Genomic DNA, 26,469 nt, shown 5'->3' with positions numbered 1-26,469 from the left:
GCTCAGTTCAGTGGTTGGCTCAGTTCATCTGCCTCTGTATTTGTCAGGCACTGGCAGAGCCTCTCAGTAAACAGCTATATATCAGGCTCCTGTCATCAAGCACTTGTTGGCATCCACAATAGTACCTGGGTTTGGTACCTGTATATGGGATGAATCCCCAGGTGGGGCAGTGTCTAGATGGCCTTTCAGTATCTGTTTCACATTTTGTCAGCTTCCATGGGTATTTTGTTCCCTCTTGTAAAACAGACTGAAGTAGCCACATATTGGTCTTCCTTTTTCTTGAGCTTCATGTGGTCTGTGGATTATATCTTGGGTAATCCAAGCTTCTGGGCTGATATCCACTTATCAGTGAGTGCATACCATGTGTGTTCTTTTGTGATTGGGTTACCTCACTCAGGATGATATTTTCTAGTTCTATCCATTTGCCTAAGAATTTTATGAATTCATTGTTTTTAATCACTGAATAGTACTTACTCATTTTATAAATGTACCACATTAACAGTATCCATTCCTCTGTTGAGGGAAATTTGGATTCTTTTTAGCTTTTGGCTATTATAAATAAAGCTGTTATGAACATAGTAGAACATGTATCCTTTTTACATGTTGGAGTATCTTCTGGGTATATACCCAGGAGTGGTATAGCTGGGTCCTCAGTAGTACTATGTCAACGTTTTCTGAGGACCTGCCAAACTGATTTCCAGAGTGGTTTTACCAGCTTGAAATTTTACCAGCAATGGAGGAGTGTTCCTTTCTCTCCAAATCCTTGCTGGCATCTGACCAAGAGCATCTGTTGGTGACATTCTATCCGATTTATTATTTGTGAACTGGAACTTTTGATACTCCATAGAAATATAACATGGCTTGCAAATATATAAATACACGTATGTACATACATAATTTACATATTTTTCAAACTGGAATGCAAGAATGAATTGGATACTTTTGAAACCAGCATTCCACATATATTAAATTGCAAGAAAAATACCTGTACTTAATTTATATTCCTACAGTTCTGGAAAAGCGTACTTTCTTTTTATTAAAGCAAAATGAAAATGAGGAAATATTATTTAATATTTTAATATTATTTAATTATTTTAATATTTAAAATATTTTCAAAATTCTTATTAAATTAACCTAAAAGTACATTTTAGTGCTTTTTTTTTTAATAATCTTGATCGATTAGAAAAACATTTCCCAAAGCCTTTTTGGTTTGTTTATTTTGGTTTTGGCTTTTTAGTCAATCTTTTTATATTATATTAGTACTCTGTCCTTAAACTCATGATTTTGATAGGAAAAAATCTCTCTTGTGTTTGGCTTTGAATAATGAAGATCATGTGAAGTTGAAAGATCACAAAATATTTTTAAAAATTATATTAGCTCGGTTTTGATATGAATTTTAAGTAACAAAGTTAACTTTCTTCAATTTTTTTGGTAATTTGTCATACATTTGTTTCATATGTATTTTTCAGTCATTAAGTGGATAAAATGACTCATATCTACTGTATTTAAATTTTGTATATAATTTTGTTTCAAATTATATTTAAATTCTTTGTCTTTAAAAAAGTGTAAGTTATATTTTAATTATTTCTTTATAGGTATGTTCACATATGATGAAGCTACAAAATTATTTTGGTTTAATCCATCTTCTTTTGAAACTGAGGGTCAGTTTACTTTGATTGGCATAGTCCTGGGTCTGGCTATTTACAATAACTGTATACTGGATGTCCATTTTCCCATGGTTGTGTACAGGAAGCTAATGGGGAAAAAAGGAACCTTTTGTGACTTGGGAGACTCTCACCCAGTAAGTTTTTTGTTCTTTTGTTAATAGTCTTTATGATTGTATCTAAATATAGATGTTTATCTTAACTTATTTAGAAACATGATTTTATTTGTAAACTGTTGTTGATGCTGCTATCTAGTACATTAAAGTAATTTTAATCTGGTTAAGTATAATAAACACAATTTTTTATATTTCATCAAGTTTGTTTTGATTGACCCCATTGAAAAATGTTGTGAACATCATGTTTTCAACGTCCCTTATGAGACTGCCTAGTAAAATGACCATTGCCTGGTTGTTTGTAGGATCAGTTGATATATGTATCTTTTGTTGTTGTTGTTGTTTTTGTTTTTATTGTTGTTGTTGTTTTGTTTTTTCTCTTTTTTTGTGCCCTGCCACTATCATGGAATCACTCTGTATATTCTAAAGCATGGTATGAAATTTGTTGCTGAACTTATCTTTTGAAGAACTTTTAAGATTGACGTATTACCTTTCTATCTTATTAAATGACTCGAGAGATGTGGACTATTTATGGCTTCATTTGACAAGTTGTTTCTACAAAGAATGAACAATCTATTATTTTTATTTGTTTTAGTAATTATTTGGCAACCTCACTTCTCTTTCTGGTTGTTAGGTTTTATATCAGAGTTTAAAGGATTTATTGGACTATGAAGGGAATGTGGAAGATGATATGATGATCACTTTCCAAATATCACAGACAGATCTTTTTGGTAACCCAATGATGTATGATCTAAAAGAAAATGGTGATAAAATTCCAATTACAAATGAAAACAGGAAGGTAATAAAATTTTGTCATTGTTTTATAAATATTTAATTTCAAAGCAATATTTAAGTTTTCAGAGAATTATCTAAGATGTTTTGAAGCAGTTATAAAAACTTTACATAAATACATTTATCTAAATAGTAAAGAGTTTCCTAGCTCTTAGGTACGAGCTTTTGTGATTGTACACAATTGTTAATTCCCCTTTAGAGAAAGACTCAACAGACTAGAAAAGAATGAATGGGTAAATATTACTATAGTGTAATGTTAGAAACAGGACTTTACCATATTAAACGTAAGAGGTATACAGAGTTCAGTGATTGAGATCTGGTTTAATTTGTATATGTATTTTCCATTTGAAATCTAATTATACATATGAAATTATTCACATTAGATTTGATTTCTATTAAGCTTAGAAGCTGTTTACTTGGCAACAAAAAATAGCTGAGCATAATAAGATGACAAATAGTATAATTTTAAGAAATATATTAATTTATACTATTATTTTTGGTGAAATATTGGACTGTCATGATACAGACTACATTTTTATAGTTTGATTCAGTAGCTTAGTTTACCATTAATTACCAAAAATGGTACCAAAAATACCATTTTTGCTGAACTAGATACAGTAGCTAGCTTACCAATACCAAAATTTCCAGAGGAAATTTGAGACATTCTGATTTTCTCCAATTCAGCATTCATAACTTAAATGAATTTTAATACCACAGGTTCTGTTGTTATATAAAGTCCTTCATAATCTTTTATTATTATATTATTATTACTATTACTTACATCTTATATTAATTTCTCTCAGTAATAATATATAACTGTTTGATGCATATGAATTACAGCTTTAATATCTGTCAGAAATGAGAAATTGTGTAAATAATTTTCTTTGTGCATATAACATTTTATAATTTTTTAAGACATGTTTATCCTATATGTATGTGTGCTCTATCTATCTATCATCTATGGACAATATATATATATATATGCACCATTTGCATATATTGCTCATGGAGGCTGGAAAAGGGTATTTGGTCCCCTGGAAAGAGAGTTATACATGGTTGTTAGATGCTATGTTAATGCTGGAAATTGAACTTAGATCTTCTCTAAGAGTTGCTAATGATCTTAACCAAGTCTCTGAAATCTATTTTTTTAAACATAGCAACAAAAAATGCTGCTGAAGGTTTTCTTGGGGTGGAGGGTGGGTATTGAAACTATGTAGCCCAATAGCTAATTGTGTTTCATTTGTATAGCATATGATTTCTTGTTAATATTTTTACAGGAATTTGTCAATCTCTATTCAGACTATATTCTCAATAAATCTGTAGAAAAACAATTCAAGGCGTTTCGCAGAGGATTTCATATGGTGACTAATGAATCGCCTTTAAAATATTTATTCAGACCAGAAGAAATTGAATTGCTTATATGTGGAAGCCGGGTAAGAAATACATATACAAAAAAGGTCGTAATTCTTTTCTTTTTATTTCTTAATGGTGTACTATAGATGTTAAGGTTCATTTTTTTTTCTATAATTTTCAGAATCTAGATTTCCAGGCACTAGAAGAAACTACAGAGTATGACGGTGGCTATACCAGAGAATCTGTTGTGATTAGGTGAGGTATTTAATTCTTAAAAAGGAAGATTTTATTCATCAAAGAAGTGCTTGTGTCCTTCTGTGTCCCATATCTGTAGGTATTGGTTACCAAACAAGTAAGCTCCAAACTAGACTTTTATTAATATTACTAATTTTCATGCAGTCTAATGCTTTATTTCATGAATTAAATGATTTAACTCGCACATTTTCTCTTACCTTTGACTAATTTTTGGTAATCTGTAAAATGGGACATTATGTAGACTTGAAGATACTTGGGAAGAACCTTGTGTACTAATGATTCTGAACAATTCTCAGTATTACCACTAATAGCATTCTCTAGTCAAATGCCCTTGTTTCTACTTCTGAAATATGCTACTATCCAATTCTGAAAATCTTTTCCCCCCATCTTCTAATGTGAATGGTCAAAATGACAGAGATGTCTATCCTTTTGGCATCCACTGTGATGTCATAGGTATTTAAACAGATATCTTTCTGACAGATCACTTGAGCTATAAGACTAAATTACATGAACAATAGAATGAATATTAACTATGTCTAGTAATGATACATTATTGTTGCCATATTTATATTACAGTATTATTTTATTATTCATTTAAGTTTGTAGATTACTGTTGCTTTATCCTTTCATTTTTCAAAAAGCAAAAATGGTATTTATTCAGCTTTTAGGAAATCCAGAATAAAGCAAGACAAAAACCATAACATGTCATATGATGAATCATTTCCAAGCACAATAGCAGTTATTAATGAATATAAAAATAAAATTTATTATTCATATTTGCTCCTAACACCAGTCACAAAAGGGTTTTCTCATGACAACCATTATATTGCTGCTCAGTTTTAAAGGTGATTCATAACAGGGATCAACATGGTGTAATACAAAAGTCTTAATGGGAATATCCTATTATTTCTACAACATGACAAAGTAATGTTTTAGATTAATGTATGCCATTTGCTTATTTATTCTCCTATCATTATTGGCAATAGGATTATCATGAGAGTGGATCTATTACAAATGCAATTTTCTTTCTTAGTGTTGAAGTGTTTTCATTTCTCCTGAAGAAGTACTTTAAGTAGAGGATTGTGGTTCTGTATTGTATAACATTTTTAACTTTAAGAAGCACTACAAGAGTCCTTTTGCAAAAAAGCACTGTCATTTTATCTAAGATGACCAACAGTGCTAGAACTCATTTCTGCATCTCTGTTAATCTTTGGTAATATTGTCTTGGAGTGTGAAATAAAATTTTATCTCATTTAAATTTGTTTATCACTGATGACTCATGATCTTGAACTGGCTTTTAGGGATTTATCTTTTTGACCATTACTTTATGAATTATCTTCCCCACTTTTCTTTCTACTGATTATGAACTATTTCTTTTAGAATGTATTCTTTTCAAAGGATCATGTGCAATCATGTTATACACGTTATTCTAGTCTGTAGCTTTCTTTCCCCCACTGAATTTTATTTTTGTTGAAATTGAGTTTTGTGTGAGTTACTTGTAGACTTGTTTCTTCTCTGCCAATTCATTTGTTCTTTGACCAAAATCACAAACTTGTTGATTCCTTTACCTTTACAGAACAAAGAACAAGTCATCATATCAGATGATGTGAACCCTTTTACATTTTCATTGTTCTCAATGTTTTGACTAATTTTGCTTCTGTGTAAATATTAAAATCTGTTTATTGAATTTTACATGAATAAAGTTTCTTTTTGATGGTTTGATTGGGTTGAATTGATTGAATAAATCAAATTTAGAATTGTGATTTTCATCAGTTTGTATTATCTAAATCTCAATCATGACATAGCAGTTTCCATTTAGTTATACTATAATTTCATCCAGCATTGTATTGTAATTTTAGTGTTGGAATAATGAATACTTTCGTTTGAATAAATTTAAATATTATGTTTCATATGCATTATTTCATCTTTTATTTCTGAGACCAAGCACAGCTCTATAAATGTAGCAGGATGTTTTTAAAGTTATTTAATTATTACATTTCATTAAAAAAAAATAAAAAGTAGTATTTGGTTTACCTCTGGGTTTCTTGGCTATCTGGTCTCAAATTATATGCAGTGTCCACTGAGGCTAGAGGATGGAGTTGGATTCTTTGGCACTGGAATTGAGCCATCATATAGGGGTTGTGAATCAAACCTGGATCCTTTGCAATAGCAGCTGGTGCTATTAACCACTGAGCAATCTCCAGTCCTACTTCTAGAATTTTACATGAAAAGTTGTATTAGTTTTTCCTACCTCTAATTCTCTTAGATCTTGAGGCCTTCAGTTATATTGTTGAAAATCTTTGCTTCTGCATGAAGTACAAATACAGTTGTTTAATAATGTGTCCAGCAGGGTCACATCATATATTTGTAAATATCATTTATTATACATATTTTTAAAAATAAAAAGTTTGGCTTTGTTTTGTTCTTGCCCATGCTTCTTTCCCATGAAAAGAATGATATACCACTTCATCAATATATATACTTCAGAAAGACTTTGAAACTATAAAAATCAAAATTACTATGATAAAAATTGGCTACTTAAAGGGAAAGGTTCCAAACACATTGTATGTTGTGTTAGAATAATTTTTGATGTAAAAGCTCAAGAATTAAATTCATTCAAAATAATATATATTTCAATTGCTATAAACATGTAAAATCCACATTCCATATTAGATTTTGACAAGATAAGTAAATTTTGCATTCTTGACAAATACGACTTCTACACAACATAGTGATTTTCAGTTGTAGAAGAATGCCTGTTCTTTTGTTCCACTTCTATTTTGAAAACTCATAAAGAGGAATTAAGAAGTCAACATAAGAAAACAGTGCAAAAAAAGACATGTTACCTTTCGTCTTTTTTTTTTTTTTTTTTTTTTTTTTTTTTTGCCACTACAGAAAAGATGTCTATACTAAGAAACTTTCAGTAACGTGAGAAAGGGAACAGAGACCTGCTGTTGTGTGCTACAAAAGAGAAAAATGATTTGGTCCTTTCCAGGAGCATGTTAATAGACTAAAAGATTTGGGATCAATTAGTTCTTAATTTCTACAGTAAAAATCAAGGTCCTAACCAACTAGGGAACATTTGTTTTTGTTTGGTTTACATATATTTTTCTCTGTTTTCTGTAAGTAATTCCAATAATCTTCTCCTTTCAGTCTCCTGATCAAATTTTCCTCCCTGCAGTATTTCTTCCTCCAATCACCTTGTAATTTCAGGCTTTGACTATCCTGTTACTTTAAATCTAAGTGGGGTACTTGAATAGTTGATGGTTGCTTTTATAATGGCTTGTTGAACCACTTAACTCCTCCTGGTTTGGTTTGCTCTTTACCTTTCACAGTGGAGTAATTCATAATGCTACTGCCATTCTTTCTCCTAATCTTTTGTAGTGCTATTTCAATGCTTTTTAAATTCACGTTAAGTTTATTATAAATAACTCTTGATCTTCAGTTCTTTGTGTCCCCTTCTTAGATATTTGTTCAAATATGGTTTTCATGTTCACTTTATCAGTAAATGGAGCCTCATTTTTTTTTCTTGCATGCTATGGATCCATAGCTTTCTGAAAGTTTTGTACTTTTGTTTCAAGATCAATTAGCTGTCCTTTTTGCTTTTCTTTTTACATTTCTTTTTCAGAGAACTTTTTTCTTTCAAATTTGGTCTTTAAGTTATTAGTATGAATAAAATTGCTATCTCTGCTCAGTTCAAAGGTTTTCATTTTCTCTTTTTCTATTTTTGGTCTTAGTTTTTGTCCTAGCTTCTTTAAAAATACACATTGCTTTAAATATCATGTTTCTTCTTCACTTTGAGTCTTTTAATTTTCCTGTCCTTGTTGCAGTGATTCCTTAGTTCTTTTCTTATTCTTTCCCTAGATCTTCAAAATTATATTTTCTTGATTCATGATCTTTAACAGGTACTACTGTTAGAAACAGTCAGTTGTCTTCTTTGTCTGATGGTGGTCCAGTCCCTGTATTCTTAATTTTCCCAGATCCTTGTTTCCTTTTTATAAAACCAATATCCTGCTCACTTCTACGTGGTCATTGCTCCTCAGTTCTTTTGAGATATTTCTGGTTTTCTTTCTCCATTTTAGCAAATTTACTTCTAAACTTCACTGTTACCTTCAAGACTGAATCGTTTTGTTCTTAGAATATGTCTCTTGCTTATTATGAGGAGAAACATTTCTTTTGTTAAATATTCATACTTTATGTCATTTGGAGTTGATAAGGCTTTGTACATTTTTTAAATATTTATTAATTTTATGTATGAGTACACTATTGCTCTCTTCAGACACACCAGAAGTGGGCATCACATCTCTTTACAGATGGGTGTGAGCCACCATGTGGTAGCTGGGAATTGAACTCAGGACCTCTGGAAGTGCAGTCAGTGCTTTTAACCACGGAGCCATGTCTTCGGCACAGCTTTGTATATTTTTATACTTACCCAGTTCATAATCCATCATTGAGAGAAGTTGAAGCAGGAACCAGAGCGGTACTGCTTGCTGATTCATTCTCCTCTAACTCCCTCATCATTTTTTTTTTATAGTGAACTAATTCTGTCTTATTTTCAGGAGACAAAACATTAATGTGGTCTATAATTTTCCTATCTAAATATTCTCTGTTGACAGGGATTGTGGAGCAATAACAAAATTGCTGTGATCAATAGTCCTTTACCTTGTATGTCCTTTTTTATCTGTCTTTCCTTAATTTATCATTTCATCTGTGATTATAAAAATTGAAATTTAAGGAAATGATTTTCTTTTATCTGATCATTCTACATACCTCATTCTCCTATCTTCCTATCTTTTTCCTATCAGCAAGTACTTTGTTACCCTAAAAAAATGAATCTATTGAAAAGACAAAGACAAAGAAAAAATATTTAAGTTTGATAGAATGAAGAGATAATATGCTAATTTTTCTGTTTTCAAGTATTATGAACTCATGAATTTGCTTTTAATGTAGTAAATGTGTTTCACCATTAGGACTTTGAATGGCCTTGCTTGACTTTTTTGTCCTTGGTGTATTTTTAACATGACACATAGCTTCATTATATTTTGAAATTTTGCCTTATCTTGAACATTATTATCCCCTACTGTGCAATAACACTGCTTTCAGGAATAAATTTTACTATTGAATATTATGATTGATAGGCCTTGTGAAGGAACAAACCTAGAAAGATTCAAAATTTTAAGGATATCATCAAAATAACCCCTTATTGACATAGAGGTCACTTTGCAGCTTTTTTGCTTGCCTCTAGCTGTCATGTAACATTGAAGTATAGTTTACTATCTTCAAGGTCACTATACTGTCTTTTACTCATATTTTTTGTTCAGTTATTGATGCCCCTCACACCCCTCTACAAGATCTTGCCTTGTTTGTAGCACAGCCTAGCCTAGAACTTGCCTACCTTTTGCCTCAACCTTGTAAGTGCTGAATTATAGAAATACTCATTAGATTTCCTTTCCCCTTACCTTTTCTTATACATGAGAGACATTGGTCTTTGTCATTAGTTTATTTATCTTTACTTGTTAGGTTTTTTTTTTAAACCACTTGAAAGGTTTTGTCAGTTAACAATTTGTTTCCATTATTCTACTTAGATATGCATTTCTTCAGTTTTGAATATTTGATTTTAGCTGCTATCTCCTCCTTTTTACACCTTTCCTTACTTTTTGTTTCTAGACTGTTGTCAAGGAGAAATGTTGGATGTTTGTCATATACTAGACTTCCCTCTCTTGCTTACTTCATTTATGAATCACCTTTTATTTCTAGAATGTTATTATTTTTGTTTGAATTTATTAAAATCTTTTATTTCTGATTCAAGATGTCTTGGCTAAACTATTAGAGTTTATATTCTTCACAACTCATTCTTTTTTACATAGTTTCTTATGCCAAAAACCTTAACTCTCATTTGAAGGACTCTTCATAATATTCCTATTTGGACTTTATCCTTTACTTTTTTACATATTTTCTTCCATGGACCTGCTGTTAGTAAATATCATAGGGTAGCAAAGCAGAATACAGTCATTCTAAGTGGTTTCTCTGAGAGAAAACCTTTTACTGCTGTTTCTTTAAGATTTGGTTCTGCTTTATGTGATTCAATGCCTTCTACTTTTCACTTACATCTTTTTTTTTTTTTTTAATTAAAATTCCTTCCCTAGGCATATCTATCCAAAATTGTGAAAAATTTTGTTACTTTTTTCTTTGGTCCTTCCAGTATGTGCAATTTTTTTGTCCTATTCTGATCCTTATCTGCTTATCCTTTGGATGATTTCTCTCTACTTTAACTTTGAGGATTTATTACTTGAATTTCCAATTTTATTATCAACATAGAACACAGACATACTTATTACACTTTTCTCTTGCTTTGGAGAAGATCTGGATAGATTTTGGATTGAGGTTTTAGAAATGGGAATAGGATATTGAACATTTGGTATTTTCTGAGGTTTCTAAATACATGTATTTTTTACAATAAAGTAAATTTGAAAAAAAATCCCACTTAGCATTAGGAATGCAAAAGTACTTTTCACGTAGAGTTTTGAGCAAAAGCGTTATATAAACATTTTCCCCACATATAGTTCTTACAAGATATATAATCTGGCTGACTAAAATGTACATATTAAGTGTAAAATGAAATATTTGTTTACATTGTTTTCAAAATCTGTTATCACTCTGCTTTCACAGGGTTAGTAATGAATGAGTTAATGGGAGAATGGTAAATAAAATATAGTCTAGAGTAGATTGGCATTTTTGATATTCACTATGATATTGGCCTTAATAATGGTGTAGTACTATGAGCTTGTTTGCAGTGAATGCCAAATTAAAACAGTATTGTATTGTTTCTCATTAGGGAGTTCTGGGAAACTGTTCATTCGTTTACAGATGAACAGAAAAGACTCTTCCTGCAGTTTACAACGGGCACAGACAGAGCACCTGTTGGAGGACTGGGAAAATTGAAGATGATTATAGCCAAAAATGGCCCTGATTCAGAAAGGTAATATCAAAGTGCAACTCTGTGCCCTCAGTAAACCTTTTTACCATATTCCATACATGCAAGCGGAGCCAACATTTAGCCTCTATATACTCTTCTGAAGTTATATAGAAATATCCAAGTCAGCAAACATTAGTTGGATGAATATTTTGCTTTCATGATTTGAGGAATTTTTTTAAAAATTAGTGTACTTAAGTAATTATGGAGCTTACCTAAGTATAGACATTATCAAGTTATGTTTTATTACCCCTTTGTTTCATAGTTTATTAAGAAAGCCTTCTATTTTGAATGGCTACACTAAAATTTAGAGGATTGTCTGTTCTTTTACTTTATACTAGTTTCTTATTCTAGGGTTAAATCATTCTGACTTTTGATTGTATTCTTTCTCCATAAATACTTTACTATTTATGGTGGGGCTGAACAATATGTCTTAGGTAGTATGTTGACTGGTATACATGGACAGAAATATTTTTACTACTGTTAATTATACATTATTTTATTCATCATGGCTCTACTTTTAATTAATTTATATCTGTCATTATCATTGTCATTTTGCCAGCAATATTTCTAATCTATATAAAGAGCATGCACTTTGAAACCTTTAAAAACTAGGTTTGAATATTTTTTAAACTTCAGAGTAAGTTGTTTAGTGACTTCAGCTTTTAAGTGGGTTTAGTAAGATATTAGAATGTTGTGTGAAGATTTAAAGAACTCACTGGTAAAGTATCTAAAACAATAGGTAACATAGTGACAACTCAATAGATAATAAATGTTACTATCATCAGCATCATTTTAATATTTGTATTATTTCATAGGATAAAGTTCCCAACTGATCTTTGTAACTAAACAGTACAATGTTTATGATTATTTAATCTGTAGTTTCTCATTACAAATCATCCTAATAAGATATGCATCTAATAGGAGCATTTAACACTGAGCATATTCCCAATGACTCATAATTTTTTCTGTTTTTCCCTTTCTCTTTATTTAGGTTACCTACATCTCATACTTGCTTTAATGTCCTTTTACTACCGGAATACTCAAGCAAAGAAAAACTTAAAGAGAGATTGTTGAAGGCCATCACATATGCCAAAGGATTTGGCATGCTGTAAACAAAACAAACGAAAAAAGAAAAAAAGAGGAAAAAAGTTAAAAAAAAAATAAATGTGAGGGATAATTGATGGTAATAGTGTCCCAGTATAAAAAGGCTGTAAGATAGTGAACCACAGTAGTCATCTATGTCTGTGCCTCCCTTCTTCATTGGGGACATTGTGGGCTGGAACAGCAGATTTCAGCTGCATATATGAACAAATTCTTTATTATTATTATAATTATTTTTTTGCGTGAAAGTGTTACATATTCTTTCACTTGTATGTACAGAGAGGTTTTTCTGAATATTTATTTTAAGGGTTAAATCACTTTTGCTTGTGTTTATTACTGCTTGAGGTTGAGCCTTTTTGAGTATTTAAAATATATATACCATCGAACCTATTCTCGCAAGGAAAACATTGCCACCATTTGTAGAACATGTAATCTTCAAGTATGTGCTATTTTTTTTTTTTTTTGTCCCTGTATCTGAGTCAAATCAGGAACTTTTTTTTCTAACAATTTGCTTTTGAAACTTGAAGTCAAAGAAACAGTGTGGTGCAAGTACTGCTGTTTTAGCCCCCAACAAGTTTTCTGTACAAAATTTTGAGAATCAATAAAGATGGAAGGGAGAACTTGGAATGTTTGAACCACAGCCCTCAGAACTTTAGTAACAGCACAACAAATTAAAACAACTCATGCCACAGTATGTTGTCTTCATGTGTCTTGCAATGAACTGTTTCAGTAGCCAATCCTCTTAGTATATGAAAGGACAGGGATTTTTTTTGTTGTTGTTGTTTTTGTTGTTGTTTTTGTTGTTTAAGTTTACTTGGGAAAGTGCATCTGGCCAAATGATAGAATAGTCAAGCCTATTGCAACAAAATTAGAAAATTTGTTGTATAAATAAGCATGTAAAAGTGCACTTAAAATGAATCTTTATTATTACCGAGATTTTAAATAGACAATCCAAAGTCTCCCCCTTCTGTTGCCATCATCTTGTTTAATCAACTATTTTCAAGGCACTTGATCAGTGTTGCAGCATTACAGAAAGTACAGCTACTGTGCCTTGTGTTACTTATTTACACAGTAAACAGGCCTGGAAATGAATGGAACTAGTACTTCTGAGAATTAAATTGTATATCCCCCAAATTAAAATTTACTTCAAAAGTGTTAAAGATTTCATGTCCTATATTAAAGTACAAATAGGCTTAAATTACTGGATATTTAATGTAGTTTCCCATCCCTAGTCTTCTATGTCTGTGTTAATTTCTTTTGTTGCATAACAAAATAAAAGAATTATGTATTTTTAACTAAGGAGAGACATACTGGTATATCATTTTACTACAAGCTACGGATAACCTGTTGAGCTTGTGCCTTGATTGTTTTAACAACTAGAGCAAATCAACCTGATGTTTTTAATTGGCAGGGGATAATTGTAGCTTCCAAATCATTGGAAGGGTTTCGAAAAGGATATCTTTTAGGATTATTTTCATTCTTGTAGTAGTTGAGACAGAACTATTATTTACTGTAATGCTAAATTAAACAGTGGCTTAAATACTTTAATGGGAAAAGAGAACAGTGTGTTCCATATTGTGATAAGGTAAAGTGAGTTTTTTTTTCCTGAGCTAGCCTTTAGAACACTGTCATGGTATGTATGCTACCTTGATTATAGGACCCCCTAAATGTGACTATAGTCATCTTAATGGGCATCTTGTCCACTGTGCTTCTTATGTATTATGAAAGTGATAAGAAGACAAATTAAGTGGGTATATTTTATAAAATAAACTCATGAAGAGATTTGTGTACTTCAGTTTATTGTCACTACAGTATTGAAGTAGTTGTGATACTATATCTGTGTGAAAGTTTTCAAATGATAATATAGATTATCAAACAGAAATAATGTCAATATATTTAAAAGGAAGTGAAAAAAAAAAAGCCTAAACCTTGCTTCCTAATCAGTTTTTCTGGGCATGTTACCATGTTAATGTGGCTGCCTTTTCATCATTGCTTTACTAGATTTTCATGGAACAATACTTATGAATAAAAAATACCTTTTAGTATCGTAGAAGTTTTCAAACTTACGGCATAAAAGCACAGCCTTCAGCAGAGCTTTTCTGGAAACTTGGCAGCTGCAGCAAACAAATTGAGTGTACATATCGTGGTGTATAGTTAATTGTGTGATCAAATTTATTTGCAACAACCTTACCTTTATTTGAAAATACATCCCTGTGTAGGAACATATATATCAAAGAAACCTATAAATGAGGCTTTAGAGAACTTGTTCGTATTAACATGTGGCACATGCATCACTGCAGCATCACTCCCTGTTTTTATAAGGTGGCTATGCTGAAATCGGCCTCTTTTAAAGAATTTTTTTCCTCAAGAATCCAAGTATCCTAGAGAAAGAAGTGTTTTACTGAGGCTACTCTTTGTGATGTTCATCCTTTAATTGCTTATCCCAAGGTGTATTTTTATCCTTTCTACTTTTCCCAGGGCCCCCAGAATAAAATAATAATAATAATAATAATAGTAACTTCCATTTGCTGCTTCTCTTCTCTTTTCTTTCCTTACTCAATGTCAGAGTGTAAAACAGTCCTTGGTGTTTGGTAGGGAAAATGTTTACACAATACAGACAGAGGTCTTTTTTTTTTTCCTCTTCTACTTTCAAATCAGAAAATTGACTTTGGTAACAGTTACAAGAATATTTGGGTGCATGTTTGTACTGCATTTACTAAGTTAGGGCTGCTAATCCAGGAATATTTCACTGAAGATGTACTTGCAATGATACTAATAGTTTCCATTTGCCACAGTAAAGAACCCTTGTTTTAACCCTTGATAGCCTTGCAGAGTTGGACTACAGCTTTCTGAAAGGCTCACTTTTTCATCCCAACTCCTAGACACCTTGTGTGGATATTCTCCTGATTGTACTTAGAGATACTCCTCTGAACTCAAGTAATTCCCGAAGATATTTCTCTCATCTCGTATCTTGTGGATCTCACATCTCATATCAAATCAGACCTGTATTTCCAGGACATCATCCTGATAGCTCAAAGTCAATACAGTACAAAACAGTACTGATAAAAACAAAATTCTTAATCTCCTAGCCATTTCTTGTTACTTCCTTTAAAACTGTCAATTTTGAGGCCCGGTGAGGTGGCTTAGTGGGTAAAGGTGCTCACTATATAAAACTTGACCTGAATAATCTCCCTAGGCCCCACATAAACATGGAAGGAAAGAGCAACTCTGCATAGTTGTCCTCTGACCTTTCCACATGTACCATGGCTTTAGCTGTTCCTTAGCCTCTCACAGTCTCAAACCTATTTTAATTGTACTTTTTTTCAGGCCCCAAACCACTGATTTACTCAGATTATCTTTCTAACTCTGAACTACTTCTAATTCTTTTCATTCTCATAAAGCACATTTTCCCCCAGTTTGTATGAAATAGATTTCTGCATAATTTGCCTCCTGTTCACCAGAATCCCTTTACATCGCTACTCAAAATTCCTTTTCTTAGACTTATACAACTCACATATTCTTTAAGTTGGAATTTTGAAAGTATCACTCTCATGAAGACTTCAGTTATTTACAGTGTGCCTCCATAGTGTAATAGCAGCCTACATATCCCTGGTCACAGCCTCGTGAATCATATTTATTGGAACAGTTGAGGAGGCCTTCAGAACTTCGACCCTTCCTTCTTACCTGTGTTTTAACTTTGATATTTTCCCATTATTTTTTTAAAGCATCTTCTTTCTTGTATGGAATCTGAGTAAATCCACAGTGGAAATTACCATGTACTGATTTGTCTGTCTCTTAGTACACAGATAATCCTTAATCAAGAAATACATGCATATATTTCTTGGATAGATTTTCTGGAATCACTGTATCATATCAGCCCCAGGAAAAAGAAGTCAGTAAATTTGAAAAAACTAGATGGTTGAAAGCAAGACAGTTTTGTAACTCTATATCCTGTCTTCTGGTGTACTCTGGACCAACTTCTTTATGCCACTCTCACTCTCCTAGCAGTCATGGCAACTGATTCCTTAAGTTGTTTTGCTATTACTATCTAGTCCCTCAAATTTTCATGGAGGAATCCTCCTGATGCTGTCATCTGTAAATATATGTAAGTCATATTTAACATTTTCTTATACTTTGCTCGTCAAAATCCTATAAATTCTGACAAGAATTTTAAATATCTGTGCATGTGGTCCTTCATTTTCACAAAACAGATCAGTTACTGTAACTTCAGAGGTTATATGCCTTACGAAAAATCATCCAGGCAGGAAAAGGGATAACAAATGAGAGTGGGTCTACATGACCACGTAAAATTTGTCATCTTTTTGCAAAAACAAACAAATGACTAAATTAAAAAACAAATTAAGATTCCTAGGCTGACATGCATGGAACCTGGGATCATTATCTTGATTTTCCATTATCCACAAATTCATAGAAAATGATAGGGAATGTATCTGGAATATAGTATACGTTGGTTGAAGTTAGTCTTCAGTCTAACTACTATGAATTTTAGTATTGGCGCTGCCATTCCCTTAACTTGGATTATACCCACTCTTACCTTATCTCTGGTTGTGTGGTTACAGTGAAATTACCATGCAGATGGTAGACAACATCTTGGAAGACATCCTGAGAGCAGTTCTCCCAACATTTGCTTGAGAGAGAGAGAGAGAGAGAGAGAGAGAGAGAGAGAGAGAGAGAGAGAGAGAGAGAGAGAGAGAGAGAGAGAGAGAGAGAGAGAGATTGTTGGAAATGTCTGTAATTAAGACTTATTTTGGAAAAGCTGACCTAATATCATCCACCTTTAAATGGAAGAGATGTGTTTTCCACATCTTTTAGATGTAATTCACATAGTATAAAAACTCATCATTTTAAAAAGTGTAAAATTTGTGGTTATAGTATATTCACAGAGTTGTGAAATTGTCTTTATATAATTCCAGGGCATTTTCATCACTGTAAAAAGTTTTCTGTACCCTTAGGAGTGACTGCCTGTTCTTAACCCCAGCCCCTGGCAACTACTCATCTTCATATGCCTATGAATTTGCCTAATTTGGTCATTTCATGTTAATGGAGTCATAAAATATGTGGCCTTTTCGTCTGTTTTGCCACCTACCCCAAAATAATGAGTTCAAACTGCTTCTATGTTGTAGCATGTACTGGTACTTTTGTGGATAAATATTGTCATTGTATTGATATACTGTATTTTTTTGCTTGTCCACTTGGTTGTGCATAGTGTGTTCTTTCTGCTTTTTGCATATTATGAATACAACAATGAACACCTTGCATACATGTTTTCATTTCCCTTATATCTTTTAAGCATCTTAAAATTTTAGTTCTTAAATTTAGGTCTCTGGTCCATTTTTGCATGTGGTGCATTGTAGGGATCCAGTTTCATTCTTGAATATGTCAATATCTAGTAGAACAATACCTAATTGTTACAAAGACTAATAATTTCTTTATAAGTGGGCTTTCTATCCTTGTCAAAAACACATACAAATGACCATAAATATGGCTAATTTTGGACTCTTGAACTTTATTCCATTGTCTTATATGTCTCTCCTTATGCCAATACCATACTGTCTTAATCAACGTAGCTTAATTAATATAGCTCTGAAGTAAGTTTTGTATTTAGGATGTGTTAATTTTCTAGCTTTGATCTACATCAAGATCATTTTACCTATTCTGGGTCCCTTGCATTCCACATGAATTTTAGTATCTATTTGTTAATTCTGGGTCCCTTGCATTCCACATGAATTTTAGTATCTATTTGTTAATTTCTACATAAAAAGCTCCTGTGATTTTAATAGTTTTTGTGTTAAATTGATACATCAGATTGCATTTGTTGGTATTTTAACAGTATTAAATTTTCTAATCCATAAACATGGAATGTCTTTCTACTTATTTAGGTCTGTAATTTCTTTCAGTGTGGTTTCATAGGTTTCAGTGTATTCTATACATCTTGACTTTTTTGAGTTAAATGTTTTCCACTTGATGCTATTACAAACAACTTTTTTTTTAAAAAAAAATATTTGTCTGGATTACTCATTGCTACATCTAGAACGAATTGATTTTTTTGTGTATTAAACTTATGTACTTTAGCTATTCTGAGCTGATTCTGTCTTTAATTTTTTTATACAAGATTGTACATCTGTGAATATAAATACCTTTGTTTCCTCTCCAATCTGGATTCTTTTTATTTGATTTCCCTGCCTAAGTGCCCTGGCTAGCACATCCAGTATAATATTAAAGCGAAGTGGCAAGAGTGTACATCTTTTTGTTGTTGTTGTTTGTCTGTTTTTGATTGTAGTGGGAAAGCATTGGGTCTTTCACCATTAAATATGATATTAGCTGTGGGATTTTCATAGATGTTGCAAGTAGAGAAATATTCCATCTATTCCTACCTTACTGAGTCTTTTTTTTTTAAAAAAAAAAATAAAAAAAAAGTATTGAATTTTGTCAAATGCTTCTGTATCTAATAAGGTTGCCATGTAGTTTTTGTCCTTTATTCTATTGAGCTGTTGTATTACATTGATGGAATTTTGTATTGAAAGAACCTTGCATTCCTGGAATAACCCCACTTGTCTATGCTACATAAACCATTTTCTATGCTGCTGGATTTGGTTTGCTAGTATTTTGTTTAGCATATTCACACCTATATTCATAAAAGATACTGGCTTGTAGTTTTGGTATCCCTGTCTGGTTGCTATCAGGGTAATACTGACACTGGTCTCAAAATATGCCTGGAGCTTTCCAACTGTTCTTAAATCCAGTGAGATGTGTGTGAAATAATATACTTTGAGAGTTATCTCTGTGGTCTTTAGATTCTGGAAGACTTGGGAGAGGTAATTGACTCTTGAAAGGATTCCAAGGTAAGATTGCCTTAAGTGCCATTTGACAGCAGAATAAAATGCATGTAATACCAATCTTGGGTTCAGATGGGTGTTTCTCATGAAGCATACCTGTATCATTATTATAAGGTATTTGCTATCAGCTATTTTGAAAATTACCCTATTGAAGTTTCCTTCCTTAGTAAGCCATATATTTGGAAGCTGAGTGCCATCCAGTAAAGAAGCTTTTATGGTAGGAAGCATTGCAAACTAACAGACAAGCCAGTTGGAATTGCCAAAAAGGTAAATTCTGAAATAAAGTTATAATACACCACTCCTCACTACACTTGTCATAAACCGTTCCTTAAGTACCTGTTAGAACAGGGAGGGTGTTTTTAGTTACCGTAGGAGGGCTTGAGCCAGAGGAAGACTTTTGTCTTCAATTAAGAGTTGGTCATTTTAATGTTTCACTGCTATTGGCTATTTATGCTCTTTATTACTTGTAAAATTAAAAGTTTATGAACAGAAAAATCTCAAAGCTTGAGGTTTCACCACTCGAAAGCCCCAGAGACAATGTTTAAAGTAAATGACTTGTTCTGCACCCTACCTGTACTATACAGACATAAAATCTGTATCATTCAACAAAGTAGACCTATGCAAAGGAGATAACAAATAACGGGATAATGTCTACGATGAAGAAAGATCTCTGTAGTAAAGATTTTAAAACTTGCTTTTGTCCTAACAAAAGTTTGAAATTTTCATTGACACCTTTTCAAGTACTATTGGCTATTAGGTGCTTGGCAGGTTACTGGATGCTTTAGATGGAGGCAGAGCTGCTTTACTCAGCTAAGGTGTTTTACACAGAGATGATCTAATTGGGATGTATATGTGCAAAGCACAACACGTTTATAGAAGGAATGTATAAATGTACTGTTTAGACTGAAAATTGAGGTCCAAACACTATGTGTTAAAGGATTAGATGGTTACCAGGCAGAAAAGAAGAGCATTTTAACAGGTGAGATATTGGGATGAGATAAGCAGCTGGATGTGATTTGGCAGCTATATGGAAAAGACACACTCAAAGACATAAATTCATACTTCTATTACCATATGAACTGGGAAAGCCTAAGTGTCAGTATATTCTTTGCATTAATGAGATTGTTGCTATAATTCCAGAAAGATGTAGCATGATAAAAAAGAAGGGATATTGTATGGGATAGAGAAGACTCAGGAGAATAGATTTCACATACTAGGTATGAATGATGGACGGATAATGGTATTGTTGGATTTTCACTGGAACAGATTTAGGCAGGGGAGTTATAGTGTTGAGATTATTTAAGGGTACTTGTCCCACATTAATAAAAGGTAAGTCTAGAGAATTCTTCACTGAAGATGAAAATGAGTGGCTCTTGCATGGCAATCATCCTTACTATTTCCCTAGGGTACTTTCAGGGAACAGTGATGAAGAGAGATGACAAAGGACAAAATCTATGGAATTACTATCCTTTGAGAGTTACACAAAGAATCAACATTAAAGGGAAATGAGAAAAAGGAATTGGTTTGTTTGACCCTATCTGTGTTCTACTCAGTATTCCAAGCTTCAATCCACATCAAACTATGAAGATATTTTTTGGAACCATACAATGAGCAGATTGTCTTAAGAGTCTCATTTCCATCCTCCTTACAATCTCCCATAGGACTATCTAAATGCCCTCCATTGCAGTCTCAATTCTCATTGTAGCTTTTAAATAACCAGATATACCTTACAAAATCTAGTTAGCCAAATCAAAATATTTCAAATAATTGAAATATTAGCGCTTAATTGGCATCAGTTACCTTTTTTGGTCCCATCTGCCTCATAGAGATGTTTGACCCTTAGTGGATCTCAGCACAGTAATAAGTTGGGTTTTTATGGGCTTGGGAAGGAGACTTGGGAAAGAGCACTGGTCCTCTTATAAACTAGATAAGTGCTTTTTAAAGCTACATCCCTTTCCCTTCCAGTTTATTTGTTCATTCAAATGAAAAAGGTCTCTCAATTCACATAGCTAGCTATGGAAAGAAGTGTGTTCAAGATAAGAGTGTACAGAAGGATCCTAGTTTCTAACTAAATGTACATTGAGTGGTACAAGTTAGCCTATTATGTAACTGCATTTTCGAAGTTGTTTCTAAAACTCTTGCATCTCTTACCTACTCCCACCAAGAACACCAACTATAGTGTTTAGGACCGATATATCTTTATGCTGTGTTTTTGTGAATATGGATCATAGTTTATACAGGTCATCTGTATTTGTATATATTTTTCTATTGCTTTAGTTATTGACTCAGTTTCTCATTGATATGTCCTAGAGTAGCAATAGTTTCAACTTTTCTTTCACTTTTTTTTTTTTTAAATCCCCAATGCCTAGGCTGTCAAATGCATGTATAGATTAAATGATTGCAAAGACAAAGGTCCTGGGTAACCAAACAGACCATACATGCAAATTTCTACAAAACTACCCCATAATAAAAAGCTAAGAAAAAAATCATTACAAAGATTGTTCCTGTATATGAAAACTCATCCTAGAAGAAGCTTTACTACCTGTTCAGATACTCCTTACACCTTCCCACTGTGGAGGGAAAACACAATCTTGTATAGGTCTTAGTGGTACACATGTATGAGATGTATGAGATGGAAAACCAGCTTGTTTCTCATTCTTTAGATGATAGTGGGTAAATCCATCATGTTTTTATGTGTGACTTTAAACAATCTGTTCAGTACTATGCAACTCCCAACTTATTCCTCCAAATCCTTTATTTTGCTTTTGTAAATCAGTTATTTATGTAAGGATATTTTTTGCCTTCATCTCTACCATCTTTTCATTTTCTGTTTTTACATAACCAACTCATAAGGGGAAATAATAAAGTGAAAACAATATGTGTGAAGTTGTCATGTATAACAGCACTTTAAGGGACATAAGCCTGAAGTTAGTTGTGTCTTTAGTTATCTAGTAACACCTTCAGTTCTTTAGTAATGAGCTTAGTGGTGTGAATTCAGTTTTTTGTTCCTTTTTCTTTTTCTTTTTCTTTTCTTTTTTTTTTGTCGTCATACAAGGTAATATTTCAGCTAATGTCAGTTATAGCAAAATTTTTGAAAGGATATCCTTGTATGAAATACTAGTCTTTTTATTTCTAGTGGAGAATTAGCATTTTATGCCTTGTTCATTAAAATTGTTATTGTGTGTGTGCACCCGTGGATGTGCAGGTTTGCATTTGTGGGATCCACTGATAGTCATTGATGCCATGTGTAAATTACCCAGAACCCTTTCCCCCATTCTTCTGTTTATCAGACTGTCCCAAACTCTCTACAAAACTAGCAGTGTGCTCCTGTCACTCTTATTAAACAATGTATGCCTGAAATTTTCTGCCTCTTGTAGCATATTAAATGTTTTTCTTCTGGAACTTCATATGTAGACTCCATTTTGCCAGGGTTGGTCCTCTGTTGTGTGGCTTCTGGGATTATACACATTGTGAGGTATAGTGGCAAGTCCACTTTCATGCTAAACCATGTCACTGGCCTTGTCTGTTAACTATTACTAAATGTATTGCTAGAAATTCAGAAGGGGAAATGAAAAAGCCAAAGGAGAAGGCAAACTGAGCTTTGTCCTTTCTGTGTCTGTGGGAGTAGGGAGGGGAATGGAGGTGAGCCTGGAATGGAATACCTAATGAAGGTTAGCAGAATGCTGGAAGGATTCCTAGTGAGTTGATACCTTCTTGTAACTCTTTGAAAATGTGTTATAATTAGCTTTGATCGCACTTATGAAAAGACATAACCACACAAATCTGAGTCTCATTATCTAAAATTCAACAAATGCCTAAAAACTTCTATCACCCTGGTAACACACTGGTACTGTAATTTTGTAAACATCTGTCACAGTATGAAGACATTATTTGGATTTTGATCAGGTATTTCTCTTAGGTACTTATGACAATCTCAGGTTCCTGTTTTGCAGGGAATGTTGGCAAAGGCTAGCATATACATATCATAATGGTAACAAGAGAAGCAACAACTTGGCCCTTATATCTGTAGAATGTGAAAATCAAAGCTTTTTAACAGGAAGAAAGGCAGAGACAAAAAGAAATAATTTTGGAGATAATCAGAAATTTTAACTTTGGTGAACTATACATATAGATTTAAGATTTGAGATACAGATTTAAGATAATCTTGAAGACTGACAATCATGAAGAAAATTTCACCAGTTCACACAGCCCATTGACCTAAATACTGATAATAGAAAAATCTGACATTAGTTTGAGGTAGCAGCAATTGGTGCACAATGCTAATATGCATGTATTCAAAGAGAGCTGAGTATGAATTTTTATATGTAAATATCACACATGTCAAATCTGTAAGAAATAATAGTTCTTCAAAGCTACATGCTATAGAGTTAATACAATTCAAGTTATGCAGGTAATAAAGATCAAAGATGAGAAAAGATACCATTTTGTAACTTTTATACACTCCTCAAAAGGTTGAAACCTGAAGTTAGACTAAAAAATATGTAGACTTTGAACTCTAAAACACCCACTATATCAAAATAGTTGAAGTTAATATCTCAACAAACTTAAAATGCAATCACACAAACTGGACAACACAAGGTATTGAAATCCTAATACCTATGAAGAGGCACTTGATTGGAAGTATCTATACAGTTGTATCCAATTGAGAATGGTTGCTGTAATTTAGTATTGTCTGATGCCCTTACTCTGTAAGGAGAGCAAACACAAATAGGAAGAAAATGAGTAAGAAGTAAGGAGCAAGAGATTGGGCAGTTTCTACAAGACAAAGAATAACAAAGATTACTTTTAAAAAAGAAAAAAAATGAGAACCTAGAAAAGACAATGATTCTCCCATATGGGTTTTAGGTAAAATAAAGCCCTGGTAATACTTTTGATTGTTTAAAGAATGTGAATGTTACCGTGCTTAACTTCCAGAAAAAAACAAAATGAGTTTATTTTGTACTATGTCACTTAGTCATTTAGTTTACAGTAATTCAGCAACTAATACAATGCTCAATATAAATAAAATTAGGGAGCTAATACAATGCTCAATATAAATAAAATCAGAAACAAAGGGAAAATATATGATGTTGCTAATGAACTGAATACCAAAGTGATAAAACTTAGCTATAATATAAACTATACATTGGGAAGAAAATTTTAATTGAATTTTTAAAAAGGCCTAACTATGCGATGTATAAAGACACATTAAATACATATTCAATACATATCTAAAAGGAATGTTTTTTAAAGGATGTAAACAAATCTTAACATTTTGTGAAAAAAGGTTGAATCATGTTAATAACAAAATACTCTTTGAAACAAATACGCAGTTAGCAATTAAAGAATTATGAAAACAGAAGAAAAACCTGTATATATACTTAAGAGCAGTCCTAGATTACTGGGAGTAAAACCTATTGTAACTGGATTACAAGAAAAATGACATATCTACAGTTGAAGTTGCAAATCTTAAATACCTGTTTGAGTCATTGGTAGGATAACAATAAACCCATAATTAGTTAATTGAACAACATTGCTAACTACTGTAAGTGACATGGAGTATCTCCCACAACAGTGAAATGACATTTTAAAAAATTTGTGTTTTGAGCATTTGTCATAACATACCACATTATGAACCCTAAAACAAGTCATAGTAGGGCTCTCAGAGTTGTTGATTTAGTTCATTGATAAAGAACTTGGCTAGTATGTACAAGACCCTTAGAACAATAGTTGTAAGACATTTGTGATATGCTATGGAGCTATCCGAAACCTGTAGAAAGCAAAATTCACATTTAAAATGATTTTATGATTCTAAACGTATTGTACCCAAATTTCTCCCAGAGAGAATGAATGTTCCTGAAGGAATATTTTCTCTGTCTCAATTAAACCAGAATATAGAGAGTGTGATATGACTTATTGCTATTTTACTATATATCCAGAGAAACCTCAGGAAAGACAACAGAGGACATTAAAGAGTAGCTTTTTGTATTGGATCATCAAGAAACTCACAGGCTTAAGAAAAATTCATGCCCAGACTGATCAATGAGAAGACTATGTTTCACTTTAGCTGATAAGATGATTCCAAGGTTGGAATGATGGGTGTATCAAATGCCAATTTGTAATGTCTCAGAAAGACAAACTATGGCAAACTGAAGAAAAGAATGTAACTTTGCAGAAATCATCTCAGAAAAAGTATAAAAAGCCAGAGCAAATCAATGCATCTACAAAACAATTTCAACTTTAAAAAAGCACTCTAGCGCTAAAATTTGAGCTGGGGCATGACACTTCCTGAGGACCCTGCTATACCACTCCTGGGCATATACCCAGAGGATTCTTCAGCATGTAATGACACATGCTCCAGTATGTTCATAGCAGCCCTATTTGTAGTAGCCAGAAGCTGGAAAGAACCCGGGTGTCCCTCAACGGAGGAATGGATACAAAAATAATGTGGTATATTTACACAATGGAGTACTATTCAGCCATTAGAAACAATGAATTCATGAAATTCTTAGACAAATGGATGGAGCTGGAGAACACCATACTAAGTGAGGTAACCCAGTTTCAAAAGATCAATCATGGTATGCACTCACTGATAAGTGGATATTAGTCTAGAAACTTTGAATACCCAAGACATAATCCACATATTAAATGAGGTCCAAAAAGAATGGAGGAGTGGCCCCTGGTTCTGGAAAGACTCCGTGCAACAGTATAGGGGAATACCAGAACAGGGAAGTGGGAAGGGGTAGATGGAGGAACAGGGGGAGGGAAGAGGACTTATAGGACTTGCGGGGAGTAGGGACTTAGAAAAGGGGAAATCATTTGAAATGTAAATAAAAAATATATCAATAAAGAAAAAATTTGAGCTGGCCCAAGAAGTACAGACAAGGCATTTTAAATTGAATCTGAGGAACAATAGATTAAAAAGTATACACAATTTATAAGTGTAGTATACAAAGGAACCAAAGTAGAAAATGTAGAGGACACTTTAAAGGACTAATATCTGGAAAACTGCATTTTAAGGCACAAATTTACATGCATATGATACTCAGTATAGTCTAGGGTAAACTCTAAAAAGTAATTATCATGATCCATTATAATCATACTTACCAAAAGCCAGAGAAAGAATCTTGAAAGCAACAAAAAGAGAAGCAACTAATATCCATATGTTTCCAACTGAATTGTTGGCTATCTTATTAATAGAAGTTTTAGATGTCCAAAGTTAAGAGTGAGATTCATAGGAAGTAAGAGGAGGGTACAGAAGCAGAAAGTGAAGGGTGGAAGAAGAAAATTTGAACATTAACACTGAGGTTTTATATCCTGTGAAGTTTCTGGGAAAATGAGGCTAATATTAAGACAGG

General features: G+C 32.7%; 1 protein-coding gene across 4 annotated transcripts in view; it reads left to right on the top strand.

Moving 5' to 3' along the window:
• Ube3a (ubiquitin protein ligase E3A) overlaps window positions 1–18,515 on the top strand; it is a 73,759-nt gene extending 55,244 nt beyond the window's left edge. For all 4 annotated transcript variants that reach the window (XM_052161520.1, XM_052161518.1, XM_052161521.1 and 1 more), the window contains 6 exons: window positions 1,596–1,801; window positions 2,412–2,576; window positions 3,847–4,002; window positions 4,104–4,177; window positions 11,013–11,156; window positions 12,145–18,515. In XM_052161520.1, the coding sequence (XP_052017480.1) occupies window positions 1,596–1,801; window positions 2,412–2,576; window positions 3,847–4,002; window positions 4,104–4,177; window positions 11,013–11,156; window positions 12,145–12,265 (866 nt within the window). In that variant the 3' untranslated portion in view covers window positions 12,266–18,515. The remainder of the gene's footprint in view (window positions 1–1,595; window positions 1,802–2,411; window positions 2,577–3,846; window positions 4,003–4,103; window positions 4,178–11,012; window positions 11,157–12,144) is intronic.
• Window positions 18,516–26,469: the final 7,954 nt, after the last annotated feature.

This window comes from Apodemus sylvaticus, chromosome 1, assembly GCF_947179515.1.
Source record: "Apodemus sylvaticus chromosome 1, mApoSyl1.1, whole genome shotgun sequence".
NCBI classification, from domain to species: Eukaryota; Metazoa; Chordata; class Mammalia; order Rodentia; family Muridae; genus Apodemus; species Apodemus sylvaticus.
Note: the sequence above shows the minus strand (reverse complement) of the source record. Positions and strands in the feature narration are given on the sequence as shown.